The 24,777-nt window shown below is 41.5% G+C and overlaps 2 protein-coding genes across 2 annotated transcripts in view; both read right to left on the bottom strand.

Annotated features, from left to right (window-relative positions):
* LOC145413422 (uncharacterized) overlaps positions 1–24,777 on the bottom strand; it is a 96,229-nt gene that overhangs the window by 15,614 nt on the left and 55,838 nt on the right. Inside the window, exons 11-12 of the mRNA XM_080283108.1 lie at positions 22,446–22,523; positions 17,779–18,067 (exon numbers count right to left, since the gene is read on the bottom strand). Coding sequence (XP_080139234.1) covers positions 17,779–18,067; positions 22,446–22,523 — 367 coding nt within the window. The remainder of the gene's footprint in view (positions 1–17,778; positions 18,068–22,445; positions 22,524–24,777) is intronic.
* Positions 180–17,760, bottom strand: LOC145413407 (uncharacterized). Its single transcript, XM_080283094.1, has 4 exons — positions 17,709–17,760; positions 15,898–15,951; positions 1,957–2,987; positions 180–257 (listed from the first exon to the last, which is right to left on the bottom strand). Exons 1-4 carry the CDS (start codon positions 17,758–17,760, stop codon positions 180–182), a joined length of 1,215 nt encoding a protein of 404 aa, XP_080139220.1.

The raw sequence follows: 24,777 nt of genomic DNA, 5'->3' as shown, positions 1-24,777 counted from the left end.
TCAAAAAGTAAATTGTGTGAATGTGTGTCAGGATTTGAATGAACAATTGAGAAATGACCCAGAGTTTCTTTCAAATGTTATTATGGGTTGTGAAACCTTGATTTACAGGTATGACCCCCAAACCAAGCAGCAGTCCAGTCAGTGGAAGACATCAACATCTTCAAGACCGAAAAAGAGCATCAGGTGAAGTCCAACATCAAGACAATGTTGACCTTGTTAACTGACACTGAGAGAGTTGTCCATAAAGAATCTATTTCCTGTGGACAGACTGTGAACCAGCAGTTTTATATTACAGTGCTAAGGTGCCTCTGGGAAAGCATCAGGCACAAACGTCCAGAGAAGTGGCACACCCAGAAACAGTAACTGCATCACAATGCCTCATCACACACACTATGTTGTCAGTTCAGCAATTTTTGCCCAAAAACAATTTTGTTATTGCTCTGCACCCCCCCACACTCATCAGATCTCACTCCCTGTGATTTTTTCTTGTTCCCCAAGATGAAGTTAGAACTGAAAGGCAGGAGATTTGACAACTTAGAATATATCCATGAAAAAATGCAGGAGTCTCTGGACAAGGTGACAAAAGACGACTACAGGAAGTGTTTCCAGGAATGGGAAAAGTGCTGGGACAATTGTACAGCATATAATGGGGAGTGCTTTGAAGGGAACTAAAATGGATTTGCTGTAAGTTCTGTAATGAACTTTTTTGTTCACTATTTCTAGAATTTTTGGGTAACCCCTTGTATATCTGTATGTGTACAGGTACATAAATGAATACTATACTATGCACTGCTTCATTTACAAAACTGATATAAGACTCTGAGAAGAAAAGATTTTGATACTGCAATTAATACTGGTATGTGTTTATGAACAGTTACTAGGAGATTGCATCAGTTCAATACATTGGATCAACTATCTCTAAAGACATTGTAATGCATGTTTCAACTGCTGCAGAGAGTCAGCTCTCTAGACATTCTGTGTACCAATATTTCCCTAAGGAAAAAAAAAAAAAACAGTGTATTCCCTGCACATCATTACACAGCCTTGTTATGAACTACAAGTGGTAGAAACAAGGAACTGAACAGTCCTACTCAACCCCTTGGCTGCTTATAGCATTCAGGAAATGCCGATTGGTAGACTGCATCATACATTCTGGAGGAGCAGCATGAAATATTGGGAATTTTTCGGCCATTTCTCACGTCTTTTGCGTGGTTATGCTTGATGAGTGGGTTGTGAATCATCAGTGTGGAGTATAAACTTTGACTAAAAGGTCATCATGTTTGCTTAGGTATATGTGGGTCAAAATGCATGATGAAAACATGATTTTTTTCCCCCACTACGAACACAGGAAATGCTCAGGTCCATCATAGCTTAGGAGTTAATGTTGGTACTGTATTAACATACAAGTTGCAACAACCCCACCACGCATCACTTGTGGTGCACATTGTCCCTAAGCTCCCATGATAATGAAATGAGATATGGAGCTGGATTTAGGTCCCAAAACAGATGAGAGTCATAACCTGGATCTCTTCACCTCATCTGACAATGAGAAACTTGATCAGGAAGAAAACAAATATACTTTTTATGCATGCTACTCTTCCATACTGGAAGATCACAATGAGAAATGCTGTTTCAACAAAAGATTCTGAAAACATGAATGTAGCTTGTATACTATGGCAAGTTCTCTGATGAACTGTCATTATGAGATGCAAGACTGTGGGCATTAAGTAAGTCCAAAGATGTAAATATCATACTGCAGCTACTGCAGTCATATACATATATAACGCTCAAGTGCTCCTTGGCACTCTCCCCCTCTACTCCTTCTTCCCCTTCAGCCTCTATACTGGTCACTCCTTCTCCAACCCCTTCCCCATCTCCAATCTCTTCTCCACTAACACTTCCTCCTCTGATCAGTAAGGGACGATTTATGTATCTATATTGTAACTGGTTACTGACAATTCCATCTCCCTCTTCTCCTATTGTCTGGTCCACTGGATAGCCAACCCTATCCTCTTCTGTCTCTACATCATCACTTTCCTGCTTAAGTTCCTGATACACTAATGAAGTGACTGATGAGCCAGGGAGATGGCTATGGGGCTCCAGTTTTATTCTAAGCTGTTGCGAATGTTGGGCAGGATGCATTATTTGTTTATGCTCATCTAATGCAATATGGCTTGAAAACTTTAGTGTGCAGAAGTCACAATGATATCCACCCCTTGTTAAATCAATTCTGGCATGCTTCTTCATATGCCCACGCAGGTTAAAATTTGTCATGAATCTTGCACCACATATATGACATGCCATTTTCTTGTCCTGAAGATGGACTGCTCTCTCATGGACTCTTAGTGCCTTGCTGGTTTTAAAGGCTGTATGACAGGCCTGACAGGCGAAATCACGCTGCTGACGATGAGTGCGACAGTGATCATCATAGTAGTGTTTGTGGTTAAATGCTTTCTGACACACTTCACAACGGTAACGCCCCTGATTAGTATGAAGGGTGAGGTGGTTGCGGTAGGTGTCCAAGGTCTTGAGCTCTTGGGAACAGAATTCACAAGTGTACAAGCGTTCATTTGAGTGAGTGCGTTCATGTCGTGTCAACTTTGTCTTTGTTGGGCCACGGTAGGGGCAAAGGGAGCACTTGTACAGCTTTGGTTCTCCATGCTTGTGCATCCGGTGAACCCTGAGTCCAATTTTCTGTGTGAAAGTTTTACCACAAGTTTCACATAGGTGTGACCCAACCCATGGGGCCAGACCTAGGTGTATATGGCGATGGTGGCGCTGCATTTTTAGGCGAGTGCTGAACACCTGATGGCACTCTGGACAGGCAAATGAGCCCCTTAACCAACGGTCATCGTCTTCTCCGTCCCTTCCATCCCCAGTTCGCTGCTTCTTTCTTGGTCCTACATGACCTACTTTACCCCGCCCTACTGCACCAGTCCCTCTTCTCAGTTCCTCTTCAGTTGTATCTTCTTTGCTTATCTGGAAATCTGCCTTGTGAAGAACCTTGTCCTTTACAATGTCTCCTTCCCCTTTTTCTCTTCCTCTCAATTCTTCGCTTCCCTGCAGATGTGTTTCTTCTTCCTCCTCACTTCCCTCACTCCCTGCTCCACCCCCCTCCACCACCCCCAGGGGACATATTCGCCCTGGAAGAAACACAAAGTCTTAGGGAGGTGGAGGAGGGAAGGAGGCATGTTTGCTTCATTTCTGTAGTATTTTACAAACCACATGAATAATGCACACTTAATAAATCTAAAAAGGTCAACAAAAATAAAATGGAATGGAAATATGTCACATTCCATGTCTGCAGCTTATCATCATCCAAACACAGACAAAATGGCTAGTAATTTTTTGCTTAACGAAATACTCCTCATCTATGTCCCCCTCTTCCAATCAATCGTCCCCTACTCATCTCTCATAATTCTCACAATCTGAATCTCACTATCACTGTAATCTTAACTCCATCCATCCATCCATCCATCATCCAATCCTACATGGCCTCATGAGGAGCATAGAAGCCCAGGGCTAGGCAGTTGGTCCCGACATTTAAGATGAGAGTGACCAGCCTCACTCATCCCTGAGTGGCATTACATGATCAATCAACCCCAACCACCCCTTGGATATAAACCTTCACCGGCTCAATCCGACTGGAGAGCAATAATTACCCACTAAACCACCAGGAGCCAAAATTTGGTTATATGGTTACCACCCAGCATAGCAAATGGTTTCCTGGTGCACAGGAAACCATTTGGCTTTTCACTCAGTGTAAAGTCACCCACAGGCTGAAGGAAGTGGAAAGAATGAAGGAAAGAAAGACAGAAGAGGGAATGTAAAGTCACCCGTACGCAGAAGGACAAGGAAAGAATGAAGGAAACAAAGACAGAAGAGAATCTCACACTAATACAGTAATGGGCATCTGTATGATCCAGAAACAGGAACATCATAGTAAAAGGGAAGCCAGTGACGTGGGTGATATGTTCATTCACTCCTCAATCAAGCCTTTAAAGTTCTGGTGTCACCTGAATGGCCATATCTTCCACATAATGTAATTCATTTAAATGTCACTCACATAATATATGTAAGGTACAGACCACTCTTATCAACTGCAGTGATAAGTAAGAGTTACAACCCTTGTCATATACTGCCAAAATCTGGCAAAATCCTTTTTAAACAAACCTTATTTCATCCATAGTTGAGACCCTACTGTAAATAACAAAGTAAAATTAGCTATGTAGTTGGTTCCCCAACACTGAACAAGCCTACAACAATCAAACTTGGTTTCATAAAACTCAATTCAAAGAGGTTACTGATAGTTCAGTCTGGCTTAATTTAATCATTACAGTCCCAAACTCTATCTGACACAGCCCTAACTCCTACATTAACCCCTTACCAGCGGGGATGGATGGACCGCGCCGTGCCCCTCCCGTGGGGATAGCAAGAAATCTAGACAATACACGATTAATTAGCTACTTCCAGGTCAATGGAAGTATCACTTAGCCTTTTCCCTTTTTTGTAATATATTTTTTAGTATGAGAATAGGTCATAAGGGACATTTCAATGGGTAGTGAACAGAAAAAATTTGTGACCAAGTGCATGTGGGATGTTGCCAGGTGATAAATTAGCTACTTCATGGTCAATGGCAGTATCAATTAGCCTTTTCCCTTTTTTCATATATTTTTTTAGTACGAGAATAGGGCATAGGGTACATTTCAATGGAAAAGCAAATGGAAAAACCAGCTGGGAGTTGCACTGCACAGCTGGGCTGTAGCTGGTAGGGGGAGGGGGTAAGGGAGGGCAAGTGGGGAGGCAAGGCAAACACAGAAAAATGGCTATATTGGTAACACTAGATGCGAGTACTTGTGGTATTAGGAGCGCTACCTATAGCTACACATTGGCAGTACTGATAGATGATACAAGACCGCACTTGAAAGCCCGGGCGCTTTAAAAAATCTCTGGATTACAGAAGTGACGCCCCACGGTATGGTACTTACGTAACGAGCGTCACGGTAGTGACGATCCGTAGGTATTACGTAACGAGCGTCATGGTAGTGACAGTCCATAGGTATTACATAATGAGTGTCACAGTAGTCATGGTCCGTAAGTAAGGGGTTAAAAGTATTCAAATTACCAAGGTCTGCCCAATCAAAACAAACTCGTACACACAAGTATTCAAACAACCAAGGTATGCCCAACTGAAACAAATGTATATTACATAGTAAAATAAATAGCTATTTTACACGCTCTAAGAGCACAAAAGTTACTCAAGGCTAATCCATCTATATTCGCTGTATGACAATCAATTCTAACCCTTATAATTAAAACTTATAACTCTAAAACAAGAAAACTTGCTTGGTAAAAGTACACCAACAATGAAAACTCATATTATCATTAATATAGAATATAACAGATTAGAGAAATGTAATGAAATTATCTGGACCAATGGAATGCATAAAGAAGTGTGAAAGATTGGTAAACAGAGTGAAAAGAGATACAGCTGATAAAATGTGAAGAAATATGCAACTAATGAAAAATGAATACAAAACTAGAAAGTAATATGAAACATGGAGTGCATGACTGTGAGCCTTCTGCAAAGCAGCATGGAAATAATGGGTGGCTGTCAAGTGCCTTAACTGTTTTTTTTTTTTTTTTTTTTTTTTTTTTTTTTTTTTCAATGCGAGGAAGAAGGAACCAAAGGCCAAGAGCCCGCAATAAGAGTTCCCTCCAAGAGAAAAACAAAATACAAGAGAGAGCCAAATTCAAGATCCATTCATTTCGAGATGCCTGGACACACTGCATTTGAAAGACTGGAGATCATAGGCAGCAGGAAATACAGACAGAGGGAGACAGTTCCAGAGTTGACCTGTTGCATACATGAACGACTGGGAGTAACGGTTAACTCTTGCATTAGAGAGTTGGACAGAAAAGGGATGAGAGTTTGCTGCTAGACGGGTGCTACGCGCCCGTCGAAGAGGTGGAGGAATGCATGCAGACAGTTCAGAGGAGCAGTGACCATTAAAGTAGCGATAGAAAAGAGATAAAGATGCAACAGTGCGGCGAAGCGACAGAGGTTGAAGGGAGTCAGTAAGAGGAGGAGAGTTAATGAGACGAAAAGCCTTTGACTCCACCCTATTGAGAAGAGCTGTGTGTGGGGAGCCTCCCCACACATGAGAGTTGTACTCCACACAGGGGTGGATAAAACCCCTGTATAGAGTCAACAATTGTACAGGGGTAAAGAAAGAACGGAGTCGGCTTAGCACACCCAATCTCTTGGAAGCAGATTTTACAAGAGATGTAATATGATCTTTCCAAGACAAGTCCCGAGTAAATGAAACCCCAAGCATGTTCAAGGATGATGCAGGATTAAGCTGAATATTATTAAACATTAGTGGGAATACCTGAGGAAGATTTTGACAGGTTGATAGGTGTAAGAACTAAGTCTTTGATGCATTAAAGACAACCATATTATTTTTACCCCACTCAGAGATACGAGCCAAATCAGACATTAGGTGTGCCATAGCCTCATCCCTTGTTTGTTGAAGTAACTTCTGAGATGGGCGTTGCGGGAACCGAATGGAAAGGTGAAGGGTGGAGTCATCAGCGTATGAGTGGATAGGGTTAGATGTACAGCTTAGAAGGTCATTGATGAATAGAAGGAAGAGAGTTGGTGATAGGACTGAGCCCTGAGGAACACCACTGTTGATAGATCTAGGAGAAGAACGATGGCCGTCTACAACAGCGGCTATTGAACGACCAGAAAGGAAGCTAGCGATGAAGGCACAGATAGAGGGATAGAAACCATAAGAGGGCAGTTTGGAAATTAAAGATTTATGCCAGACTCGATTGAAAGCCTTTGAGATGTCAAGTGCAATGGCAAAGCTTTCGCCAAAGTCCCAAAAGGAGGATGACCAGGAGTCTGAAAGGTAGGTGAGAAGATCACCAGTGGAGCGTCCCTGACGGAACCCGTACTGACGATCAGAAAGAAGGTTGTGGTAGGAAAGATGCCTTAAAATTTTTCTATTGAGAATTGACTCGAAAACTTTTGAAATACAGGACATTAAAGCAATTGGACGATAGTTGGAGGGTTGGGAGTGGTCACCCTTCTTTGGGACTGGCTGAATGAGAGCAAACTTCCAGCAAGAAGGAGAGGTACAAGTTGACAGACAAAAGGCAAAAGAGTTTGCCTAGGCAGGGTGTAAGCACAGAAGCTCAGTTCTTGAGAACAACAGGAGGGACTCCATCGGGTCCATATGCCTTGTTAGTATTGAGGCCAGTGATGGCAGAAAATACATCAACTGAAGACATTTTAATGTCAGCCATGAGGAAGTCAAAGGCGGGAAGTGATGGAGGAACAGCACCGGAATCGTCTAAGGTAGAATTGGAGGAGAAAGTCTGTGCGAAGAGATCTGCTTTATCAGTAGAAGAAATAGCTACAGAACCATCAGAGTAGAAAAGAGGAGGGAAGGATGATGAGGTAAAGTTATTAGAAAGGTTTTTGACAAGGTGCCAGAAGGAGCGGGAAGAATTTGAGTTGGAGAGTTGAGAGCATTTAGTACGGATGAAATTATTTTTAGCAGAGTGAAGAACAGGCTTAGCATGATTCCGGGCAGAAACGTAAAGATGATGTGATTCAGGGGTGGGTTGGCTCCGGTACCTTTTGTAGGCCCTCTCTTTGTTGTGGACAGCATTAGAACAAGCGTGATCAAACCATGGCTTTCTTGCGTTAGTCAAAGGATATGAGAAAGGAATGTATGCATCCATGCCCGAGAGAATAACCTCCGTAATGCGCAAGGCACACTCAGATGGCTCCCGGCCATGGAAGCAATAATCATTCCAGGGAAAATCAAAGAAGTACTGCCTGAGGGTCTCCCAATCCGCGGCTCCAAAATGCCACAGGCAACGTTTCCCTGGAGGGTCCACAGGCCATACCAGAGTGATAGGACAGGTTAAGGTGATAAGGTTGTGATTGGAGGAGCCCAACGGAGAGAAAAGATTAACAGTGTAAGCAGAAGGATTAGTTGTAAAAACGAAACGAAGAGGTCAAGTATGTTGGAGCTCTCTCCAAGGCGGTCTGGGATACGGGTAGGGTGCTGTACAAGCTGCTCTAGGTCATTAAGGATAGAAAAGATGTAGGCTTGTTCACCAGGTGGATCAGTGAAAGGAGAGGAGAGCCAAAGGTGGTGGTGAACATTGAAATCTCCTAGAACGGAGATTTCAGAGAAAGGAGAAATGGATAGAATGTGTTCCATCGTAGAAGTAAGATAGTCGAAGAATTTTGATAGTCAGTAGAATTAGGGGATAAGTAAACAGCACAGATATATTTAGTCAGAGAATGACAGGAAAGCCGAAGCCAGAGTGTAGAGAATTCAGAAGAATCGAGTTCAGGAACACAAGAGCAAGATAAGTCGTTGCGTATATATACACAACAGCCACTTTGGCTTTGAAATGAGTATAGAGAAAGTAGGAGGATACAGAAAAGGGTTTGCTGTCAGTTGCCTCAGACAGCTGAGTCTCGATTAGAAAGAGAAGGTGAGGTTTAGAGGAGGAGAGGTGGTGCTCAACAGAGCGAAAGTTAGAGGAAAGGCCGCGAATGTTGCAGAAATGAAGAAGAAGAGAGTCAGACAGTGGTTCTAGGCACCTCGTGTCGTCACCGGGAGAGGGGCGGAAGGTGGGGGCATTTGTGGTCCCCCCCCCCCTGGGGGGGTTGTTTGTGATCTGATGGCTTTATGGTTCTTATGGTAAGATGAGTCAATGATACTAGGCACAAAAACATTAGTACAGCTTTATCAGCCGGTTTAAGATATACCATATACAGTACTACAAAGATTTTCCCAAAATTCAACCTCCCAAATAAGACCAACAAAGAAGATGAACAAAGAAAAGAAGTCCAAATACTGAGTACTTAAATGTTTGCACCATGGTGAAAAGTAAACAAACAAAAAAAAAAATCCATCCATCCATCCATCATCCAATCCTACAATGCCCCAAGAGGAGGGTAAGAGCCCAGGGCTAGGCAAGTTGGTCCTGACATTTAAGATGAGAATGAACAAAAAAAAAAATACAATTCATTAACTTCTTCTTCAGTAATGAACCAAAAATATAAAGTGCAGCAACAAAACCCTTCTCATTAGTTTCCTGATTTTTTCTCCCTCCAAATGAATCTCTCTCTCTCTCTCTCTCTCTCTCTCTCTCTCTCTCTCTCTCTCTCTCTCACATGCAGATACTGTAGACATACTTTTCATTAAAATTGCCGAAAATTATTTAACCACAAGAGAAACCATCACACTCACCGAATCCCACAGTTACATGAAGTAGGGAGATTTAGAATATGTTCTATAATCTCACTGGGGACGTGAATAAGATTAAAATGAAAATCCCCGATACAACCCCCACCTCTCTCCATAAGGTACTTAACAAGGCTGAAACACAAGCTGGACAGAAGGGATGCACAGTTTTGTGCTGTAATATATAAGAGACCAAAGTGGGGGAGGGAAAACAACATGAACTGAAAACTGTAGGCTCCAGTTACAAATGCATTCTAACTTTTCAATGGAAAATAAACAAGTAGCTCCACCAATTACCCAGTACTGTACAGTAATTAAATAAAATGAAACTGTCTGCAGCAACCTAAGGATCTGTTTAATTTGCCTAATCCCTGTTAATCCTTGTATATCCAGATGTGAGAGGCACATAATTCTATGTGGCTGCCTGTGCTAGCACACAACACCCTCGTCATTAAATGACAGAGCCACACAATATTTCTAGGCACTACCACACAAACATTACCCCAAGACATTCCTACAGCAGTACTGTAGAAACACTATACCCACTTCACATGCAAGGCACTATAACACCTCAATCAGAACATTATAATACAAGTCTCCCATTTTGGCATCCACCCATCAGAGGTATCCTTAAACAGAGATGATCAATTTCATCTAGTTAGACTTAGATTGGGACATCACCCAGCCCTCCTAAGTTATCAGCTTGGATCTGGGTTCAGTGAAATCACAGAAAACACGTACCCCACTAGTAGAATATGCCCACGTGACACAACACACATACATAATTTAGCACTGCACAGTACATGCTGCACAAGATGCTGACAAATCAACAGTATTGGGAACCCACTGGACAACCCCAAAGGGGCAGTTGCTTATCTGCAATCAATGGGTCTGCTTAGTCAGGTGAACCAAAGTTATGCAACTGCAACAACAAAAAAAACAGTAATAATTACTAGAACTTTCCAAAAAACTGAATCAGTACATATAAAACACACTTTTGTACAGATGAAGACAAATACTACTACAGGGAACACTGCAAACATATACATGATCAAACTGCTGAACTCTACTGTGCATGGAATACCTTTATTTTTATTTCTTATGTAAATGGTTTCATATATGCCCTTTACTTAAAGAATGATGTCATCATTATCATCATAATCTGGACCTCCTTTCCCACCCTACTGCAGGGTGAGGAGTAGCAACATCCAGACAACCAAAGTCTGTCCAATTCAGTAAGGCACACCGCCATTCACTCATCATTCAAGCCCTCAAAATCCTTGCTCCATCAGTCGGGCCAAAAAAAATCCACTACATTCTGTAGCTTCATATATACCTATCTGATAGAGCCAATCCAAATGCTGTCATGCTAACAAGGGGTGCCAAACCCCTGTTTATGCACTGCTCTGCACAAAATTCACCCATCCACACACTTTTTAAATTGTCACTGTTCACAGAGGCATTATTTTCCTGAACCTATGGGTGACTTTACACTCCCTCTTCTGTCTTTCTTTCCTTCATTCTTTCCTCTTCCTTCTGCCTGTGGGTAACTCTACACTGAATGACAAGCCAAATGGTTTCCTGTACACCAGGAAACTATTTACTACACTGGGTGGTAACCATATAACCAATTTCTGGCACCTGGTGGTTTAGTAGGTAATTATTGTGCTCCAATCGGATTGAACCGGTGAAGGTATATATCCAGGGGATGGTTGGGGTTGACTGCTCATGTAATGCCACTCAGGGATGAGTGAGGCTGGTCACTCTCATCTTAAATGTCGGGACAAACTGCCTAGCCCCAGGCTCTACGCTCCTCATGGGGCAATGAAGGATTGGATGATGGATGGATGACTGATATTACAGGCCTCCGTAATGCACAGATTTACTCAATGCAGTACATTACACTGAAAAATATACAGTACATCCCCCTACTACGCAAGTATATGGGCGGCAGAGGATGGAGCGTACTAGGAATTCGCGTACTCTGAATACATAAACTTAAGGGAAAAGTTACATATGGGTGGCACCCCCCCCTTCATGGGCAACCCTTGAGACTCCTTTCGGACCTAAGTATTGTACTGTGCAGGGAAACTATTTAAGACATATTACCTAAGATAAAGTAAATCAACAAGATTATGGCTTTACTATGTCAACAAGAATATGGCTTAACTAAACCAACAAGAATATGGCTGTTCACCTTAACCCAAGAGGACAACAGGCAAATTCTCCTGCACCACTTGGTTTCGGGAATTGGGAAGAGCTCAAATACCTGGGTACAGTGATAGAAAAGAGAGGAAAATTTGCAAAAGAGGAGGAAGGAAAGTGACACAGGGAAGGAAGTAGCTGGTGCTATGAAGTAGAGGCACCGCAAACAAAAATTCAGTTCCGTAACCCAATCTGGAAACTCAAAAAATTGCCCTCCGCAACCACAAATCCACAAAATCAATGAAATTTGCATATCCTCAAATGTAAAAATGCAAACACAAACCATTTTTATCCCTTTCAGTACCACAGCATCAGTTTCATTTTATTCTGGATACCATTAGAGGATTATATTAAGTTCAGGATGATATTTTTCATTATCAAGGGGTTAAAAATCATCTCTAGTTACTCACCTACTACAATTATATCTGTATTTACGCTACTCTGACTAACAATAGGTGACTTTATGAAGTTTGGAACTTCTTTTACTCCTGCTCATTCATTGTTTTTGCACCTTTAACTCTGATAATACTACATAATGGTCAGACATATCACTTCCCAATCCCCTACACAGCCCAGTATCAAGCACAGGGCTTCTCATTTGGTCACCAACACATCATCATCATCATTCGGACATCCTTACCCATCCTAGGATGGGGTGAAGAGCAGCAGCATCCAGACAGCCAAAGGTTGCCTAATTCAATTGACCACACTTCCATTCACTCATCATTCAAGCCCATGGAATCCTGGCTCCATCTGATAGGCCAAAAGGTTTCACCACGTACTGTAGTTTCATATACTGTATACCTATACTGTATATCCGACAAAGTCAATTGAATGCTGTTGCATTAAAAAGGGGTGCCAAATCCCTGGTCATGCACCTCTCCCCACAAAATTCACCCAGCCAGCTCGATCTCTTCTCAGCCCCCTAGCATCACCGACTTCTATACCTCTCTTCCTCATACTCATCCACCATATCTCTCCACCTTCTCCCTGGCCTACCTCATCTCTTCCCCCCATTCCAACTCACGCAGACATACCTTTTTCACCACTCTATTGCCATTCACTCTCTACATATGACCATCTCCATACACTATCTTCAATTCTGGTGTCCACAGACTTCCTAACTCCGCATCTTTCACAAATCACATTATTCCATATCCTATCACACTCTCTGTACTCCACATACATTCCTAAACAGTCCCATCTCCACTGTTCTCACTCCTGACTTTTCATTTTCATGCCACACCATAATCTCACACCCACATGTTAAAGTTGGCACTAACATGCCTTCACGTAAGCCTCGCACCACTGCAACACTCAAGCCTCTGTTTCTTATAAAAGGCCTTCATAGCACAAGCTACTTTCCTTTCCTGTGTCACTCTACTCTCCACTTCTTTTTCACATTTTCCTCTCGTTTCCATCACTGTACCCAGGTATTTGAGATCTTACCAATTCCAGTCTCTCTCCATTCACTGTAACATCACACTGGAAGTCACCTTCTCTCTCAATAACCATCACTTTACTCTATTCTACATTTACTCTCAAGGCATGATGTTCACAGACACCAGCAAAACTCTCCACTAGTCTACCAAGCTCTTGTTCAGTATTTGCAAGTATTACTGCATCATCAGCATAGATCAAATATGAGATATTCCATCCATCACCATTCATTACCAACGCCATCCCTCTCTCCACTACTCGTGTTTTTACCTCTCTCATCACCCCATACATATAAATATACTGAACAACCATGGGGACATCACACAACCTTGTAGCATGCCCATACCAACTATGAACCATTCACTTAGATGCCCATTTACCCTTACACATGCCTAAATACCATCATAAAAACTCTTAACATCACCTGGCAGCTTACCATCTACAGTGTCCATCTGCAAAACCTTCCACAACCTTCATCTGTCTACTCTGTCGTATGCTTTTTCCAGATCCATAAATGCCATAAACACCTTATAATCCTTCTCACATGCCTTCTCCACTATCTGTCTCACTGCAAATATTTGATCCACACATTCTCTGCTACTCTTAAAACTACCCTATTTGTTATTCAATAGGCCTTCTGATATCTCTCTGACTTTCTCTATAATAATTAATCCATATACCTTCCCAACAACACTCAATAGACTTATGCCACGATAATTCTTGCACTCACTTCATTCATCTTTATTTTTGTATGGGAGTACAATCACTGCCTTTGTCCATTCTGCTGGCACATTTTCACTCATCCATGCCTTCTTACATATCTCCACTACACTTAATCATCTCCGCATAAACCTCATCAACACCAGCTGCTTTCCCATTTTTCAGGTGTTTCACTTCTGTGCATGTCATGTTTCCTGGCACTGCATTCCTTCTCTGCACACCCCCAAAACCAATCATGTTTAAAGCCGCTCTGCTCTCCTCATTCCCATTCATCAGACTTTCAAAATAATCTTTCCATCAAGTCCTTATTTCATCCCCATGGATTAATAATCTACCATTTACATTCTTCACACTTTCACATTACTTTCCACTGTCACTTCTACATTTCTGCACCTCTTTCCAGAATAACTTCCAATTTTCAGAGTACTTTTCATTCATTTCTCTTCCTAGATCGTCATTTACCTCCTCCTTTTTCTTCTTCACTAGTCTCTTTACGTGCTTCTTGCTCTCAACATATCCAGTCCTTATTTCAATTGAACCCCTGTCCTATATCCACTCTGGCCACTTCCTCTGCACACACACACACACACACACACAGTGTCACTGCCGTACATTCACCCAACTCTCCTCTCAGCCTTCCTGTCATTATCCATGTATACCTGTGGATCAGCCTGTGCCTGAAAAGGTTACTTGTTATTAGCAAGCTCTTTCCTGCACACATGTCCACCTAGGCACTACCATTCCCATGCATTTCACTGGGTGCACCCCACTTTCCAACCACCCCATCTATTCTAGCAGTCCCCACTTTGCCATTCACATCACAACACAATTACTTTAGTTCTACCAAACTTCCTCAAGCATTCTTCTGCATTATCCCAGAACTCCTCTTTTATTTAACTCCTATATCTACAATTAATTAAGCTGAATCATATTTCTCCGTCTTGTTGGACCCACTCTCTTTCTTATGCTATTTATTACTTAAGTACAATTTGTCAAATGTGGGCAAGATTTGCATAATTTACAGCATATAAATTTTTAAAAATCCAATTGCCCAATACATGAAGCACATAATACAATCAGGCCAATAACTGCAAAAATTCTCTTACCAAAAACACCTGTAGTAGTGACAAATGGTTGGATATGAATGAGTTTTAATCTTTAAAAATAATTGACTGACATATCTGTTGGTAACTGTACTTAGGTGACATGATCTTAATCACTAAAACTGTGTAACTTTAAGACATTATATCTGACTGTTATATCAGACATTGCTGCAGTCAAACACCTTCAACCTAATGTACTTTTCTAAGACTGTAGATTAAACTCAATCTGATATAAGTGAAAAAATCTAGAGTATGCGTACTATATTCCGTCCTATTAAAAAAGTATTATGTGACAATGCGATAGGTTAGTGAATGGTGGATGAAGAATACATGAGGTAGGGTCAAGGTTTATTCCTGGCTAGTTTCTCTGTCAAGCTTCATATGATGAAACTTTACAGTGAAACTAGCCTGGAATAAACTTTGATTACTTTGTGGAAAAAGCATTCATATTTCTTTCTAAATCATTCCAAGTATTACAGAGTTCAATATTGTATTGGTAGGCAAATGTATGCATATTACTCACAGAACATTTCTCCCGTATACAGGACAGTAATATTCTTCCAACTACTGCGATAACGTAAGGTTTTACAGTACAGCTGTAACCGCAATTTTAACAGTCTATATGAGACTCAATGCAGGACTGAACCTTCCCTAAGAGAAGCCCAATCGTTGGCTTTGATCGTTTCCCAGCCTGGCAAAGTATGGATGGGGAATGGGAAAAGGGTGTCTGTAGCGAGTGACACATGTAAATGTCAGTGTTGAACTAGCTATGTTTGTGTGTGACAGACTCTACATACAGTATGGTATATCAACAGCATGAACTGACAGAGTGCTACCATAAAGCAAATATAGGGGCATAGTATACAACCAGCACCTACTATAAATGTCTGTCATGGTTTGAGTTTCAAGTCCAAGGCAAAAAACACAGTGTGAAACAAACACACTGCCACTGCCTTTCTGCAGCTTCCCTTAAAGCATGGCATAAAGATCAAATTCAATAGTTACTCAAGAGCTCAACAGAACTGCAGAGATGCTGATGAATTCCATACCATATGAATAAAATAAAATGCTGTGCATCATCTGCTGGAAGTCCAGCCATGAACACACACCACATACTTGTTAAGGAAAAAACAACAAAGTATTTAGCTTACCTTTCTTTATCTTCTGCATTTTTTTCCTCCTCTTCTTCTTAGGTTTGTCAATATCTGAAAAATGGGAAATAAAACATTGTACTAATAATTAACAAAGATGTATTATTCGGACATATTCAGAACAGATATCTCTGAAGAACCATCCATCCATCCAAACCACACATCATTTCCTTGGATTTAAACCCTTTAAAGCCACAGGCACTACTTGTCTATGCGCAATACTTTTGATCAACGTAAGAATCTCTTCCATCCATCCATCCATCATCCAATCCTACGTTGCCTCATGAGGAGCGTAGGAGCTCGGGGCTAGGCAGTTGGCCCCAACATTTAAGATGAGAGTGACCAGCCTCACTCATCCCTGAGTGGCATTACATGAGCAATAAACCCCAACCACCCCTTGGATATAAATCTTCACCGGCTCAATCCGACTGGAGCACCTTAATTACCCACAAAACCACCAGGAGCCATAATTTGGTTATATGGTTACCACCCAGTGTAGTAAATGGTTTCCTGGTGTACAGGAAACCATTTGGCTTGTCACTCAGTGTAGCGTCACCCACAGACAGAAGTAAGAGGAAAGAAGGAAGGAAAGAAAGACAGAAGAGGGAGTGTAAAGTCACCTGTAGACAGAAGAGAGAGGAAAGAATGAAGGAAAGACACAAGAGGAAGGATAGAAGAGAGGAAAGGGCAGACACCCAAAGCAGCACTACATCGAGTGAGTGGATGGTGAGCACCCCCACCTACTGTTACTGAAGTAAAATTGGCAAGATAAATAATAAAAATTTACAAATGGCAACCAAGAGAGTTTTGTTAGAAATGCTTAAGATATGTGTAATCCTGCATGAGTTTATTTCATCATAAATTCATTAAATTTTAAATCACCATTACTATCATTATCATTGTCATACCCTTATTTTTGTTTATAAAGGCTCCAACATGAATGCATATGTTCTCCAAGCTCCTCAATCTCTACTTACCTCTCTATTTAGTCCCACATCCCTGAGGTTACAATGTTTGACCTTACCCCATTTCTTTTTTTGGTCTACCTCTTGCAACACTACTTTCAAAATTCACACTGATACATAAGTGGGCAAGACCTACATATAGGGAAAGGAAATCACAGAAGCAGAGCTGTTGAGGGAGTACCCATTACAATAGGCCTCACATCCATTCACTAACCATTCTAACCCCACTTTCAGATGAGTCTACGGGAACAAACACAACAACAAAAACATGGTGTGAGTGATCAATTCCTCACCCCTGAGCAGCATTATATCATTCATTAGTCACTCATTCAGCATCCAATCCTGTGCTGCCCCATGAGAAGCGTAGGAGCCCAGGACTAGGCAAACTGGTCGTGACATTTAAGGTGAGAGTGACCCCACTTATCCCTGAGGGGTATTATGTGAGCAATAAACCCCAACCACCCCTTGGACATATATCTGCATAGGCTCAATCCGACTGGAGTGCCTTAATTACCCACTAAACCACCAGCCGCCATAGTCTGGTTATATGGTTACCATCCAGCGCAATAAATCGTTTCTTAGTGTACAAGAAACCATTTGGCTTGTCCCTCACTGTAGAGGCACCCGTAGACAGAGGGAAGAGGAAAGAAAGAAGGAATGAAAAACAAGAGGAAGGAAGATGAGAAGGAAGGAAGAGAGGAAAGGGCAGTCACCCGAGAGCAGCACTACATCAAGTGAGTGGATGGTGAGTGCCCCCACCTACCACAGCATTACATAACCAGTAAGCCATGACCACCCCTCATACTTGAAACTCTTATGAGCCACATCCAACTGGAGGATCCAAACCTCCTTGACCACTAGGGATCCACCTGCTGGTTCTATGGTTAATAAAAATCATGCTGAAAACTTAACTCACCTCCTTTCTTAATATCCCAGTCCTCATCCACCTCATCATCATCATCATCATCATCATCATCCTCAAGCTCTTCCTCATCCTCATCTTCATCTTCAACTCCAAGACCTGGCTGGAACTCATCCTCATCCTTTTCTGTGGCTTCCTCCAGCCCCAGTCTATCCTCATCAGCATCATCATCTGGGTCCCAGGCCTTCACCCTTGTGGCTCCTAAAATACGTCGCTTCTGAGCTACCTTTTTGCCTTGCCAAGTTCCTGGTGTTATTTCTCGTATTCCAGTCATTGGCTCTTCCTGAAAGGGACACAGCTTTAGTGATCGCTTGATATAAATATCGAACACAAAAATCAATGTGAAAAATTACTTATGAAGCAGCCAAAGAAAAAAATATATATATATTGTTTAAGGCTGAGAGACGTGTAAAAGTTTAGGCTGCCTGGAGGCTTTCATTTTTAGATAAACCTTATGGGAATTTTTGGAGTGAAGCAAAGCACCAGTGAGAAAGATACTATACATACTGAAGACAGAACAGTTGTATCAGTATTGTAGGTAAATTTCTACAATATACCACTGGACAATACGTCTCATACAGAAGCACCATAAGCCATTCTAATGACATATCATCATCATCATCATCAACAACATTCCAACCCTTATTCCCAACTAAGACTGGGATAAAGTTAGATAAAATGAGAGAGAAAGCAAAAAGGAAAGAAAACTGTCAAACAATATGTCCAGTAATATCAGCCACACAATATCACATGTAAATTTAAAAACACTGCTCCACCTCACCACCAACATTGCTCCACCTCACCACCAAAAACAATCTGAACATATTTTGTTTTCCTATACATGCACTGCACACACGGCTGTCTGATAAAGTCCTTCTGTCCACTAGCAAGTTAATCAAGCAGTAACTAACCTTCCCACGTGCATCGCTGTACATACCACATCCATCCATTATGATCCTATGCATATACTTTAGTTTCATCAGCTTCCAATGCACACCTTCTCAAACACTCATGTACCACATCCATCCATTCTCTTCTTGGTCTACTACACCTGCTTCTGTCTTTAAACCCACTCAAATACACTTTTCACTACAACATCAAGACAGTACCTCAGACGCACACTCTTCCACCCTTTTACCAACAGATTTCCTTATTTCACATTTTTTACAAGTAATTAAATCTAAAAGCATTCCTTAACTGTTCCATTTTTTGCTGCTCTCACTCATGCCTTCAAATCTTCATGCCACACAAGATTAATGCTCAAACAGTGAACTGGGCATTAATATTAATTCATGCACTGCTCTTACACCCTCCATATAGTAAGTAATTCTGTTTCTTGTCACACAGCACTGACCATTTTTTTTTTTTTTTCCCCCTTGATCCACTCTACTCTTGACTACCTTTACACATTTATCTCCCTGCTCTGCAATTGCAATGATATACAGGTGCTTCATGTCTTCAATCCATTCAAATTTCCCTCCAGTCACTAGCACATAACAAGAGTCACCTTCTCTTTCACTAACAATCATTTAATCTTAGTTACAACGATTCTTAACCCCTACCCTGCGGTCATGTTTTTGCGCTCCTTGCGTGTCCTGCGAGGATATTCGCGCTCCAACTGACTTTTTAAAAATATTTGCCAAAAATCAGTTATTAGTCCCAAAATACTATAATTATATGTGCATATGGCACATACCTTCAGCTTTCTCCTGGGATGTTTGTTGAGCCTTCGTCGAGTACCGTAGGACTTGTGGAAACTTCTGAAGTTCGGTAACGAATTCTCCACTTTACACTTCCTGACACCCCATAATATGATTACCACAGCCTGACATTATCACAAGAAACACTATTCTATGATTTTCAAGTAGTTTGGAATCTATACACTAAAAAAAAAAAACACTGTGAAAGCAATGAAAATTACGAGCACGTATGAGCTTCCCACTGGCGCTCGTTCCCCGCTGGTATTCTGTCGTTTATTATTCATGAACATACTCACACTTTATATTCCTATTACTTTACTACACTTATATATATATATATATATATATATATATATATACAGTATTTATCCATAAGTTTCCTTCAGTAATAGTAGTTTATTTTCACTCCAGGCATTAACTTTCTCGTTCAGTAAACTAGCGTAGAGAGCAAAGCTTTGACTGTCATTACTCCAAGTATTTGTACTCATATTCTTCTATTCTATCTATCTATTGCCAGATGCCTCAATCCCATTTGGGGTGGCCACAAACAAATCGCCTCCACGTCGCCCTGTCCCCCGCCATTTCACTGCCCTGCTCCCAACTCACACCCGCCTCTCTCATATACCTCTCCACCCCATCCCTCCATCTCATCCTTGGCCTCCCCCTCCCTCTTCCCCCCTCCACCTCACATACACTCTCTTCGTCAGTCTCTCACCCTCCATCCTCTCCACATGGCCAAACCACCTCAGTGTGTTCCTCATAACGCTTCCTATCACATCCACATCCACACCACAACGCTCCTTTATATCCTCATTCGTCAGCCTGTCTCTCCATGTGACTCCACATGCTCCTCTTAAATAACACATTTCCACTGCTCTCACTCTTGACTTGTGTCCTTCCAACAACGTCCAAGCTTCACTTCCATACGTTAGAGTTGGTATCACAGTACTGTCATGTAGTAACTTTTTCACTTCCATGCTCACTTCCCTGTTTCTTATCACTGCTTTCAAAGAACCAGCAACCTTTCTTCCCTGCTGTATACACTGTCACTTCCAGTAAATAAGGGCTCCTTTCCCTTGAAGCCACGATGAACTTGGGACACTGAAGCACTCGTAGTTTATCAAATTTCCTCCACTGGCTCATCACACGATTCACCAGAAAGATTGTAGTCACTGTCCATCATTATCATGGATAAATTAGCCAGTTCACGCTCCACAACAGAGTCATTTAGTCCTTTACCCCTTCCCACACGAGGTTTAGTAGGGGTAGAGGTCACAGGGCCCTCTAGAAGCGGCGGAAATGGAGAGGCGCGAGTGCTATGTGCTTTCATCTCAAGAAGCAACACTGAACTAAATCACGAGGCGGATATGGGGCCACTAAGGGTTTCCGTCAGCAGGGTGACAGCTGCTAATTTATATACTGTACTGTGAAATGATTGACAGGAAATTAGGTAGTTCCAGGTGAATGTAAGTATCACTTAGGCTTCTCTCTTCCTTTCTTATATATATTTTTATTACGAGAATAGATTATACGGCATATTTCAAGGGGAAATTACCAGGGAATATTAGCGAACAAGTGCACGTGGGGTGTTGCCAGGTGATAATTAGTCAACTCCAGGTGTATGGCACTATCAGTTACCTTATTTTTATTTGGCATATATTATTTTGTATAAGAATAGGGCATAGGGCTTATTTCAATGGATGAAATCAGTGGAAAATTCCAGGGAAGATTTGCTTAGCGCAGCGCCGCCAGGCAGGCGAGAGGAGAGGGTAATGGAGGGGAGGTAGGGAGGGGAGTCAAGAACAGGGATAAATAGATAAATTGTCAACAATGGATGGGAGTACAGATGACATTAGCAGTGCTGACTATTGTTGGACACTGGCAGTATTGATAGATGATACAAGCCACCACTTGAAAGCCCGGGAGAATTCAAAATAACACAGAATCGCAAAAGTGATGCCCCGCGGTATGATCCATTGCGCCTGAGTGTCACGAAAGTGACGCCCCGCAGTTAAGGGGTTAACCAAGCTTTTCATAGGCATTCACAAAACTAATCCAGTGAGCACAGATTTTGATCACAATCAGCAGGGAGAACAGCATCATCTGAATACAATACAATATTTCTGAAATCACCTTTTTTACATTATGAATTCTTACCTCTCATAATAAACATATATATTAAAAAATGATGCCAGGCTCCCTTTCATGGATTCCCCATATTGAAGCTGGTTAGGGCATGGTTTATGTTTTCTAATGCCCAGATGTTAAACCAAACCAAGTGATTACTGTGCTTCCCAGCAGTTGCTGGAAGTTGCTGAGGAAAAAAAAAAAAAATCTGAGATTGTGACAAAATTAATAAAAATGTACAAGTCTAAGTCTTCTCACCTCTTCAAATGTAATCCTAGCCCCCCAAGCCTCACATTCATGGATGCACTACACATCCATCTAATTACCGTCATTTCTGTACATTTAGGCTTATGAATATCATCCTCTTCCTATACTGCCCAGGTATCACTGCCATACAGCATTACATTCCTAAGACATGCTGCAAATAAAGATGAGGGAGAGCCCTCTCAATGTCAGGAGAAGCAATACCAATAGAAAAACTTTACAGAATTCAAGTTTTCAAGCCAGTCTAAACTTGCATAAACCCTTCTGTAATTATTCCTTTCTCAAAGTATCATATTCTTTATTCAGATCCATGGTGCTGGAGAGGGACAATTTCACATGATGGCACCAATATAACCAGGCTACTTCACTGCCTAGTACTACAAATGTCCCTCAACTCCCTCTCTATCCCTCAAAAGGAAGATGGCAGATTGTTGAAGTGAAGCTTCAATCTTCAGTCCACCACCAGGTTCATATTCAGATGAGTCTGAGATCATTCCACAGTGTTCCACAAATATTAAGGTTGCTTAATACTGTATATAAATCAATTAACAAACCACAATGCATACTCACCACATCAGGGTGGATGACATTCTCAATCTCTACCTCTTCTCCTTCATGACTAGGCACCAGCACAATTCCTTTGGCACTCTGTTGAAAAGATATCACAATTTCTGTATGGTACTCCAAATGCAATTCAAATCCTTAAACTGTTCCCTGCCCCAGTGGGATTTGAACCCGGGTATGCTAGGAATGCAGGCCACCTCTCTACCGATTGAGCCACCACCTCCCCCACAATACAATGGATACAGATAACACCAGTGAATGGGGTAAATACTGTATGACAATTAAGGCTTAGTGCAATTCGTAGTATTTCCTCTTCCTGTTGGTGGGGGTACCCATCATTCACTCACTCGATGTAGTGCTGCCTATTTCTTCCTTCATGTCCACCATTCTCTTTCTGTATCTGTCCTCCTCTCTTCCTACTTCTTCCATCTTTACTGTCACTGTTTATCACTCTTTTTTCCACTGCAGGTGACTCTACAGTAAGTGACATGTCAAATGGTCTTCTGTAATTCTGGAAACCATTTACAATACTGGGAGGTAACCATATAGCCAAATAACTGGGTGATATGGAGCCTACTATGCTGCTCCTGTAAACTGGGCAGAGATGCAAATGCAGCATCCACCCAGGAATTAAACCTCCACATTAATCCCCATGCCTTGCTGTGGCGAAGCTGTCAGTCGCACTGGGACATCAGTTCACTGAATGGAATGACCCCGCAGGAGTGGCTACTTGCCTGCGGCTGATGGGTCTGTTTGATCAGACAGATTAGGGGAACATAACAACAACTTCCAAAAGTGCCCCACATCTTTTTCTTTTTCTTTTTTTTTTTTTCATTACTTCCATTAACACCATGCCAATGTGTACTGCAGTCTTTGGATATGGCAATAATATTAAGTTTTGTTGTCTTTATTCATTCAGTAATGCCACATCTATCTATCTATCTATTGCCAGACACCATAATCCCGTAAGGGGTGGCCATTTGACTTTGAGTTATTTGTTTTACGGGGAGGGACACTAACCCTCCACCAACCCACTTGTTGACACGAAGGGAGCACGTATGGTTTGGTTATATGGTTACCAGCCAGCATTGTAAATAATTTCTTGGCTTACAGGAAACAATTTGGCTTGTCACTCAATGTAAAGCCACCTGTAAAGGAAAGAAAAGCAATAAGAAGTGACAGGAAAGATGGGAGCAATACAAAAAGAGGAGGTCAGGCACAGAAAAAGAATGATAAATGCTAAGGAAGAAGTACGCAGCACTACATCAGGTGAGTGGATGATGGTCGCCACCACCTACTACTATGCCACATCTGCCCAACTAAAAATGCCCTACAAATGATAAGACACCTCCCCCTATAATTAGGTGGATATCTTTTGGAAAAAAAAATTTAAGGGAATTCAATTGTCTACCATACCGGCATGTTGAAGTGGTTAAATATATGCTGTCATCTGTACCACAGAAACAGCCATCTATCATTTATATGGATCTGTTATAAATATATTTACATGCTATAATTTATCTTCAAACACGAGCTAAAATACCACATATGGGGGGGGGGGGATCGTTGGATGTAACAAGCTGTCAGCTTTTTTGGACCTCACATTCCCCTAACTGGTCCATTAATACAGTAATAAATTGCTCACACAGTTCTTCAAAGCAGTTTTCATGCAGCACTGAAGGTAATACTCATATTTCAGTGCATATAGTATTTGCTGAAATGCCAGAGACCTCTTGTATGATGAGAAGTAAACATTATATTAGCCTTGTAAATACAACAGTAAACAATTATGTGGTTCCCAGAGACTGAAGGTCCAGCTGCATCATGAGCTGCTGTAAGGGTGAGGGTGACACCTCAGTCCAACAAAATTAGAGTGGTTTAAAGCTGCTGGATCACACACAAAAGTGATAGAAAGTATAGTAGACTGAATAATAAGAGAAAGAATAGACACTGATGTGATTGCAATTCAGTTTCATGCCTGGTAAGAACACCATACATGTGAAATCTATAGTTAGACAACTGCAGAAGTACTATGTACAGTATAAGAGACTGTACTGAGTTCTTGAGAGCATGGAAAAAACTTTTGACACAAGTCCTGAGGGAGAAGTTGTAAGACAGGCCACAATGAGCAATATGGGAGTTGACAAATGGAATGATGTGGTTATGGCAATGTATGCAAATGTTAGAAATAGCATTAGGTGAATTGCTGTTGCTAAACTTGTCATGCCTGAGCATTAGAGTAAAAGGATGTGTTATGGACCTGTCTTCCTAGTACCAGTACCAGTAATCTATTAAAGAAGCCTCAGTCTTTGTTAAATAAAGCAGCAAGGGTTATCTT

Source organism: Coenobita brevimanus, chromosome 96 (assembly GCF_032717465.1).
Source record: "Coenobita brevimanus isolate Jiangsu-jjx chromosome 96, ASM3271746v2, whole genome shotgun sequence".
In the NCBI taxonomy this organism is placed as follows: domain Eukaryota; kingdom Metazoa; phylum Arthropoda; class Malacostraca; order Decapoda; family Coenobitidae; genus Coenobita; species Coenobita brevimanus.
The sequence above is the reverse complement of the archived record's forward strand: the minus strand, read 5'-3'. Positions and strand labels throughout refer to the sequence as shown.

Bases quoted from the DNA above. Each gene is read 5' to 3' on its own strand.
- LOC145413407 (XM_080283094.1), bottom strand. From the start codon at position 17,760: ATGATTTTTATTAACCATAGAACCAGCAGGTGGATCCCTAGTGGTCAA. The intron at 2,988-15,897 runs GTAAGCTAAATA...TTCACAAGGCAG, and splicing joins AATGCAGAAGATAAAGAAAG to ATTTCCAGATAAGCAAAGAA. The intron at 258-1,956 runs GTCAGTAACCAG...GTCTGTCCACAG, and splicing joins GAGAAGAGGGAGATGGAATT to GAAATAGATTCTTTATGGAC.